This window comes from Hippocampus comes, unplaced genomic scaffold (genome assembly GCF_001891065.2).
Source record: "Hippocampus comes isolate QL1 unplaced genomic scaffold, H_comes_QL1_v1.1 scaffold194, whole genome shotgun sequence".
Lineage (NCBI taxonomy): Eukaryota > Metazoa > Chordata > Actinopteri > Syngnathiformes > Syngnathidae > Hippocampus > Hippocampus comes.
Window position 1 is genome coordinate 1,229,769 of NW_017805828.1, and position 9,718 is coordinate 1,239,486.

The 9,718-nt window shown below is 46.2% G+C and overlaps 2 protein-coding genes across 2 annotated transcripts in view; both read right to left on the reverse strand.

Annotated features, from left to right (window-relative positions):
• Positions 1-344: 344 nt before the first annotated feature.
• On the reverse strand, positions 345-3,164 carry fam181b (family with sequence similarity 181 member B). The gene has a single exon (XM_019887300.1). The coding sequence runs from the start codon at positions 2,589-2,591 to the stop codon at positions 1,710-1,712; it is 882 nt and encodes a 293-aa protein (XP_019742859.1). The 5' UTR covers positions 2,592-3,164; the 3' UTR covers positions 345-1,709.
• Positions 3,165-7,483: 4,319 nt separating this feature from the next.
• prcp (prolylcarboxypeptidase (angiotensinase C)) overlaps positions 7,484-9,718 on the reverse strand; it is an 8,055-nt gene continuing 5,820 nt past the window's right edge. The window contains exons 7-9 of the mRNA XM_019887365.1: positions 9,139-9,306; positions 8,796-8,983; positions 7,484-8,034 (exon numbers count right to left, since the gene is read on the reverse strand). Coding sequence (XP_019742924.1) covers positions 7,809-8,034; positions 8,796-8,983; positions 9,139-9,306 — 582 coding nt within the window. The 3' untranslated portion in view covers positions 7,484-7,808. The remainder of the gene's footprint in view (positions 8,035-8,795; positions 8,984-9,138; positions 9,307-9,718) is intronic.

Genomic DNA, 9,718 nt, shown 5'->3' on the forward strand with positions numbered 1-9,718 from the left:
CAGTTAACATACACTGCTTTATTCTTTTACATCCTAATTACCATCATTAGAAGACTATTTATTCTTCATTGGTTATTTGGGGTCTTTTCCAGGCAGTGGAGGAGGATCAATGCAGGCAAGCAGCCCGGAATGTCTTTTGTACGTACACATGTACGCTATACGCTAGTCTTAATATTATAATTGAATCAATTTAATGTTGTTTTTAAATATGTGGCGGGGTAACTTTAAATGAACTGCACGGTTGTGGCACATCTTAAAATATAATATGGCTTTGACTGATGAACTTTGCCCCTGGTAGTTTGTCACTTTTATCAGCTGAGTGGGAAAAAAAAAATCAGGCGCAGTTTACAGAGCAATAAAGACCAGCTTTATTTCAACTTAGTACATCTAAAATAGATTACAAATGAATTTAACACAGTTCTTCCTGGTTTGTTCTGTGTTGCTTTTTTAGCTTTGATCATCAGCACTTAAAAAAAAAATTAAAAGTGATCCACACCAGAGGTTCGTCAAAATGGCAAACATTTACGGTGATCTGATTGTGTGTGATTTATGCAGCCAAATCCTAACCGTGCAAATATTTCGAGACTCCTCTCAAACATGCGGCTATTTAAAAACCACAGTCGGGAATAGAGTTTTGTTGACACAAGGGCTCTTCGGACAGATTCCGACAAAAATTGATGACTTCATAAGCAGTCAAGCACACAAACGTACATGCTAACCGCTAACTGCAACTAGCCTCTTGAAATGCACTGGAGGATTATTTGTGTGGCAGACGTTGATATTTTGGGTTCTGACAGAAACATTGTCTGATCAGGTTGGCAAAGTCTGTACACAACACGCAACTGTAATGCTAGCAGTGATGCTAACAGATCACGTTCTTGGCCAGGACAAGCTCCACCCTGGCTGGCCCATGTACATGACCTGCCATGACAACTCTTAAACTAGTCGACCAGTCAGATGTTTTGAAGGAAGTTACATGTTGTTGTTCTGATGTAATACTGGGGACCGCCAATTCGTGATAATTCAAGGTTGTAAACGGTGCACACTTAACTAGCTTATGGAGTCATTTGTTTATAACGACGGCCATGGAGGTGTTTTCATCCAAATATTTATTGCAATTATGAGCCGACGTTAATGGTAGACTATGGCGCCTTCCAACTTCAGTGCGAATTCGTCTTCGGGACATCACTGTCGTAAATCAAGAGCCCCCTTTTATCCCGCCGACGACCCTCATAGATCCTCCTTTGAATGATGCTCTGAAGGTTCTCTATAGGGTTGAGATCAGGGGACCATGGTGGCCGCACCATGAGTTTTTCCTCTGATTACAGCTCGGTGATCAAAATTGACAGGAGAAAAACCGTCTTGAACCGAGCACCCCTCGTCCCCCATGCTAATTTTTAATACCCACGGACACCCTCAATCATTCCTGAGTTCGGCCATGACAGTGGGTCCTCACATCCAACATTTCAAGAACCGAGTACGAGGCAGCGCCCTCAGTTAAGGCTGTATTTACTGTTTTTCATTTTATTGTACTATATTTAGAATCTAAAATTGATTAGCACACAAATGGTGTCTGTAATTATAACTTAACTTCTGCTTTAGCATGGGTTAGTGACATACTACAATGTGTTCAAACTAATTCGTCGCCATAACAACGAAACTCTGTCACAAAGATGAAAACCCCCTCGACAAGATTTGTTTTTTTTTTCTCATAGAGATGAATAATGAGTCCTGTTGTAGTCACAAGTTAAGTCGTAGTTGACTTGAGGTACGGAGCAGTCTGTGAAAAAGTTCGAGAAGGCTAACGAGCACAGGGCGTTATCCTCGGCGCCCACAGGGGTGGCGGCCTCCTGGTGGCAGTACAGCGGGGGCTGCGCGGGAGTCGGGAGCTTCCTGGCAAGCGGCGGTGAGCAGCTAGTCCACGACTCCGGGTAAGGAAGACCCCCGACGAAGTGGTGCCCGTCACAGGAGGTGGCGGTGGCGGCGTCTGGGCCGGGCACACTTTGGTAGAGTTCCTGCTCCGCTGCCACGCCGACATAGTCGGGTCCCAGAAGGTCAAAGAAGTCCGCCGCCTCCGGGTTGGCCCGCTCCAGTTCTCGTAGTGACATTCCTGCCACCGGGTTGACCTTGGAGCAGTTGGCCGGTTCCGTGAAGAAGGAAGGCGGCAGGTTGCGGTGGCGCAGGGGTGGCTTCCTGGCTTTCTCACCGCGGATTTCCTTGGCGGGGCTGAAGAGGGCGGCCAGGCTGCGGTTCTGCAAGCTGGCCTGGACGCCGTCGCGCTTGGGGACGGTCTTGCCCGCCGGGGCGGAGGAACCGTGGCCCTTCCCTGCCGCGTCGGTGACGTTGACGATCCCGGTGCACCTCTTGATCTGCTTCTGCAGATACTTGCGGTGGTTGACTTTCCTCTTGGACTTGACCGGCTTGTCCAAGGCCAGCTTGATGTTACTGGAGGCAGAGTCCATGAAGCTCAGCAACTCCCTGGTGGTCTCCTTGTAGTCCTCTTCCTTCTCCGGCTCGCCCAGGAGACCCCCGTCCATCGCCGAGCCCGGGAAGCAGAAACTCATGAACTGCGGGTTCATGATGGCGGCCATTCCTCATCCGCCGCGATCCGGACCGAGTTCCTTAGATCATATTCCCTGCCGTCCTGATGCCGCTCGACATTCCGGAGCACAAGTGAGGAGATGCCGAGCGGAACGAGGGGATCTTTCAGGGGGCCGGACCCCGTGATGTCAGGGAAAAAAAAGGGGCGGGGGGGGCGCTTGGCCCTTCAAAGAGTGTGGGGACTTAACTCTTTGCTTGTCCCGCGGCCACCTGCATTCCCAGAGGGATTTTTGTTTGAGATTCCATGCTGAGCAAAGGACAATAACCTCGCTTTGGAACACTCCCCTGTCGTTTGAGTTTGTGTGCGCTCACGCCCAGTAAAAGTTGTAAGGATGACCGTGTGTTAAAAAAAAAAAAAAAAAAAAAACCCTACAAAAGGAGGACTTGACTGCTCTTTATCCCTTTTTGGCAAATGAGAATTCACAGGAAAAATGAAAAAAAAAAAGCTCTTGATTGCTTTTTTTGACCCCAAACCAGAATTTCATCCTGATCCAGCCAAAAGGAACGCTAAGGAAAACTATTCAGACACCACTCGAATCCCAATTTGGGTATCAAAGATTCCAAAGAAAGATTTCTCTCAAGAAAAACTGGATGACTCGACATGAATAAAAGCCATCCTTTTCAAAACCAGACTATCTTTCCGTTGGGACTACCGAGAAGAATTTGAGCGTCTTTTGCAATACAGTAACGAGCAAGGCCTCTCATCGTGGGAAAATCCGAGCGCCCAAACAGATGCGGCGATTTGGCCCCGAACATTTTGGTGGCTACTTGTGTCTTAATCTAGCGGTGACATAAAGTTGATTTCTGGTGCATTCCCAGGCCAGTGGGAATTTCTGCCCCGGCCTGACAACTATTATGGGGCTGCCTTTGACATAAAGCCCTACAGGGTCTAAATAGCCCCCATTCTTCGTCGGGCCCAGTGAATGGGAGCTTTGTGCCAGAGATTCATTAAATTGCACCTCACAGCCCCTCGCTAAAATGCTTCTCCAATAATGGAACAGTCCATTTAACTGGAAAAGCTGCCGGAGCTGTTAAATAAAAAAAAATAAATAAAAAAGCCAAAAAAAGGAACGCAAGCCAGAAGAGAGCTCAGGCTGACTTTGACAGAAATCCCGCGTATGAAGCCTCGGCGGGGGTGTCTTTACAGGAAGTCGCCTTGCCAGCCACTGAAAGGGGCCGCCATGTTGCTTGCCAGCGGCGATTTTTTTTTTTTTTCGCGGCTGCTTTAAAGATGCACTCTAACTATTTTGTGCCAGTCGCTCGTTGAATAATTCATCTGGCTCCTCTTGGAAACGGCGCATCTTGAGGTGAGCTGTTTTTGGAGTTGGAGGGATGGAGGAAGGCTGTTCAACATTCTTTCTCATGCTAATTGAAGCAAAGAAGAAAAAAAAAAGCGTGACAGTGAAAATGATAATACTGATCGAATTAGATCTGGGGCTGTGTGATGTGGAGATTTTTTTTTTCACCCCCCCAAAAAAAAAAAAAAAATCCTTTCTTTTTTTTAATTGATGTTTTCCTTCCTAGACACATTAAAAGTTTTGCTTTTTGTTTTTTTTTTCCACATGCCTCTGGGATTTGCTTTATTTCTTCAGAAGTCAAACATGCTTTGAAACAGTTTTGGGAGAATGTACTGCCACAAAAATACAGCGAATGCCTGTTACAGTGTCAATCGGCGTGTAACTGACGCCCACTTCTATAGGATTGTAAGTGACTATAGGTGCCACAAGATGGCAATCTTTTTCTATGAGAAAAGTCCATGGCCTGGTGATATGAAGCTCCTCCACTCAGTTCAACATAGTTACTCGGTACCAAGATGCCATCGGATGGCAGCGGAACAATATTTTTATACGAGACATGGATTTTGCTCGTGCACAAAAATAGCAAAAAAGGTTTTCCGCAAATAATGGCATGTATATCCTTCAAAGAAAAAAAATATGAGCCGCAAATGCCAAACCACAAATATGTCGGCGTTCAGCTGTGCTCTGATGCCACTCTTTGTTGCCAGGCGGAAATCCTGGAGTATATCATAGCTTCGCCTTTGACCAATAGAAATATAGGCATGTGTCAGTCAAAAAAAAAAAAAAAAAAAAACACACTGACATCACTGCCATGCAAGAAATATCAATTAGATGACAGCCTTTTTTTGCCCAATACGCAGCGTTGCCATTAATGGTGGGAAGAGTTTGTCAGGCCAATTCTAACATTGCGCTGAATAAAAAGCACCATGCATGGTGCTGTTGCCACTTTACGCTCATTTAAATCCATTTGACGGCATGATGACAGAATGGCATCACTTTGATCGCGGAGGTTAGCATCCGGGCCGCCTCTGCCAAAGCACCTCCATCTTCCCAACCGTTTTGCCGTGGATGGACGGGGCTTTTGGGGGGTTTGCAGTGGGGGGAGTCATTGACATTGGTGGTGCATGACGCACACATACCGGAAACAAGCTCCCATTGTTGCGTAAAGGCTGAAAGGGCACAAGGTTAGCGAGCGGGATTGGCTTTGTTGTGGAAGGGAGACCTTTTTTTTTTTAATCCTTTGGGGAGGTTCAAATTCCAGTTTCTCGTATTTCTCAGGACAAAGCATGTTTTTGTATTTCATTTTAAAACAATTTCTCTGAGCTAGAGCTCGAATTCCTTCATCTCATAAGTGCGCAAGTCATTTTTAATTTACTGTCTGAGAATTCACTTATTCAGGAGCTACCCAACTCCCTTCTTCAATGCGACACCCCCAAGCTTTAATTTCTTCCTATGTAGTGTATGTGTGTGTGTGGTCCCCTCCACTAACGCAACGCACTCCCGCATTTGGCCTCCGGTGAATACTAAACAACACCTTTGATTGATGGCCACTGCCTGACGCCAGCGGAATAAACGACCCCTTCGAGTCCTGAGAAAACTTTTTAAGGAGGGCCTTTGGGTGGCGGGGATCCCGATGGTCCTCCCTCGCGCCGGGCAGTAGATCTTGTCGTCTGAAAAGTCAGCGCAGCTCGTGACAAGGCAGCGACATGTCCAGGTTTTTCCCCCCCTTATTCTTCTGCCTTTTTTTTTTTTTTTAATGCAACGAACCAACGCTGGACTTGTCGCCCATCTGCATCATGTCAGCTTCTTCGAGAGCAGGGGACACCAATGTCATGCCCGTAGTCACCGGGTAGCCCTCAAGGAGCTCATGAATAGCCCGCGAGCCTATTCCAAAAATAGCTCACCAGATATAGGGCATTGTGATTTTCTCGGAATGTTAGAGAAGTAATCGTTTGAAAATGCAAACAAGTGAATGAGAGACATCCTAACTTTAAGGGGTTAATAGAAATAAAGTGTCGCACTTTGGTATTTATCTTTTCCTAATTATTGTGAGAAATCATGAATCTGATCACTGTTTTCACATAAATGAACGTCATGAATAATTAATAATGACTAGGACTGTCACTAAAGAATCTGTTTAGAATTCCATGACTCTGATAATCGTATTGACCCCCACTTTGAGGTAGAAATTTTTGAGTCGGCCGAATTTTAAAAAATCTAACTAGTATCAGTAAAATGTATCAAACTAGTCGCCCTTTGTGCTCATCAATAGCCAAGAAGTAGCTCTCAGTTTCAAAAAGGTTGGTGTCCCGGTTTTAGAGACATTTTAAAGCAAATGAAAGTACCAGCTAAATGCTAACAGGCTAACGCGCCCGCATTGTCCAAAAAGTAAGCATTGACTGATCGGTTTCTTACCCCGTTGTGAGCGAAGCGTCGTCAATGTATGCGCCGCTGCGGAAAACCCTCAAACGCAGCGGTTACAAGGTGAAAAAAAGCCAAGTTCATTCACGCAAGTGCTAAATGCTCACAAGCTAACTTGTCCGTGCGGTCCTAAAATAAACAGAGTTGTCGGTTTACGCCACATTGGGTGCCGAATGATAAGAGGCTCACTCGTCACGTAGCTCAAAGATTAAAAAAAAAAAAAAAAAACTAACGTTGTTCCGTTTCACATCCTACGGGCATCAAGAGGTACAAGATACAGATAGACAAGGTTTGAGGTTTGAAGAAGCCAAACTAATGAATATAAAAATAGTATATGTCGCTACTCGGAATGAAGTTCTCGGGATATTCTTATTTTTGTTTAATTTCTTCCTTTATTTTTAAATGTATCATTAACTGGAATGGAAATACGAGGAATGTTTCCTGAATTTTGTGAATCTTTTCAATTTTGAATTCTGTGGAATGTGGATGCAAAAAAGTTGGTAGAATGAGACAGGTCTTTTGTTTTTTTTTTCTCTCTTCTCTAATATGATTGCTAGCAGGGGAAACATACAAGCGGTGGGTGAGTGAAAGGTCACCGGGATGAGGGATCCCGCAGGACGGGGTCAGATGGCAATAACCTCCTGCCAGTTGCGTTATTGGCCTCCTCCGACTGTGGACTTTTATTAAATTTCGTTGCCATTGTTACCGCTCGCTCTGGAGGCTTCAAATCTTAGAAAGATCTGCCCAAGCCTTCTATTAAAAGCACATCATGCACATCAAAATGCAAAGAAAACAGACCGGACCAAACTGGGCATCATTATCAGGGTAACTATGAGTGGTGTAGTGTTCCATGGAGAAGTGGGTGGACTCTCAATGTTCACTGTTTTGTTTTTGTTTTTTTTAATTATTATTATTTTAAGTGCACTCTTCCTTGACGGAGGTCGGAAAAGTCCAACTTCCCGCCTTCCTCGAATGGAGATACGTAGATGGCAATATTTTCTTCGGCATGACTGGCCCGACTGATTGTTTAACTTTATGAAGACTCATGAGCCAATCTAATTAGCAAGATCAGCGAGTACCAGCCAATTAGAGGCAGAGAGGATGAGGTCATGGCTTTACAAAAAAATGGTCAATAAAAACTGATGAATAAAACATTCTTCGTCTTAAATCTTTTCTTTTTGTTTTAATTCACATGCTTCAAGACTTACAAATGCTGAATCGTGATCATTTTGAGTGCCCCGCCCTCCCTTTTCATGCATTGGAAGATTGCATCTCGTTACGGCGCATGTGCAGAATTGATTCAGGTTGAGGGTACACGAACAAAATTTGTTGCCACACTGTGGAAGTCTGCAAAGAGACTGCAGCTCACCCGCAACTCGAATGATTTCGATTTGGGGGCGATTTATAAAAGCTTTCATTCAAATGTGTAAAAATATAATAGTCAAATGCATTTGGTGCAAAAACTGGAACATCTCATTTTGGAGGGTTTCAGCCCGACTTTGCCACTCTTTGATGCTTTTTAGCGGCCTGTCTGATCCACTTCCAAAAATAGCTCAGCTCCAACTTGCGGGCCTCCCGTACGGAAGGCGGGTCCAGATCATTGGCGTAGCGCAGGTCCAGGTGATGCGCGCCGTCCGGAATCATGATGGACACCAGGGACTCAGACACGTTGTGCGTCACCCCGCCGGAAGACCACGGGTCCAGACCGCCGTTACTGGGACACCGCAAGCAGATTGGACTTTAGGACAGGGTCACATTTCAGGACAAATAACTTTTTTTTTAATCCAGAAGGGTAGCGCATTGCTGTAAAATAAATATTAAACAAAAAAAAAATCTTTCAAAGAGCACGTAAGAGTTATTCTTTTCACCACAGGTGTCAAACTCGGATCCTCGAGGGCCCCCATCCAGCCGGTTTTAGATGTCTCCTTCCTCCAATACACCCGATTCAAATGGTCAGGATCACGATCCGGTTTCTCAGAGGTTGCTTGATGAGCTGATCATTTGACTTAGAGGAGGGAGATTTTTTTTAAACATGCTACGGAGGAGCCCGCGAGGAGGAGTTGGACACCCCTGAGCTCAAAAATGCAGAACAGCGGACCTCGAGGACCGCAGTTTGTGATTTACACAAACATCAAGTCAGTTCAAGGTTGTTGTGCCTTGAAGGGGGCGTGGCCAAATGAATAACTTGATGAGCTCCGACGTCAGCTGAAACTGGCCATTTGCCACATATGCTTCATGCTCCTCACGAGTGTTCTTTTTGTGCATGGGAGTATTTGCCTTCTTGTCCCGTTCAATAAAGAGCCATGTGGTCTGCTAGACCGAAGCTGAGCTGCTCTGTTCGTTTGCAACTTGGCCTCTGGCAAGATCCGGCGCCGGGCGGTTCGACTTGATTACGCCTCGTCCTGCGCTAATTCTGTACTTGTCTGCTGTAACGCGTCGATAATCGTTCCGCGAAATGGGTTCTTCTCGGCTTACCTGAAAATGATGTTGCTGTGCGAAGCGATCTCTTTCCCGCCGAAAAGCACGCCCATCCAGTCGGCTCGCGGCCTGACGTCGAACATGGCGTGGCATTCATCCGAGTAGGCCTGGAAATTCCACTCGCCGGGCTCGAACATGTCCCGAACTCCGTCGGTGCACATGGGCATCACCATCTCCGTGCAGGCCTGAGGAGGAGAAGCCTCTCGTTTAACGTGGCATCTAATGTTGCGATCCCAAACCACAGCGATAGATGGGGGAAAAAAAATCATCATCATCATCATTGTGACTTCACCAACTCGCTAGTTGGGATACTTGTGAGTGAATATCTGCGCCCCCTCACCTGGTAGTCCCAGCCAAGTACACCGAGGCTGCCCGTGGCCGTCTCGGAGGTGTTGAGGCAGGCGGAGCTTCCCGTGTAGTTGTAGTAGACCTTGGCCGCTTGGGACACACCGTGAAGGAGCTGCTCATCCGACACCGACGAATCCAAGGCCAGATACTTGCACGCGACCTGAAGGACACAAAAATGTGAACGTTCTGCTAGACCGAAACCCCCCCTCCCCCATGGCGGCCGTTGACTGAAGTTCCAGGGGACCGGTTGTCGGTTTAATGGTTGACATGAGCTTTTGTCACTATTATCTTTGAATTTGGGTGTTCGCTTTGCAGGTTGTGCCAGTTTTTCAGAGAATCATTTTATTTGGTCTTTCCTAGGGTCTGATAGATGAATTGACGGGCCGGGTGTCAACCGCTTGCCGTTTTTGGCTATTCGCGGCGCTCAGTCCCTTTCTGCTGCAAACAGCTCACAGTTGTTTACTTTGCAAAACTTGGTTGCGGTTGTGTTATTTCTCCTAATTGACCTCAATGCCTCTTGTTTCCACCTCAGCTCGTCACGCGCTGCCCTCCCCGTTAACCAACCCCCCCCC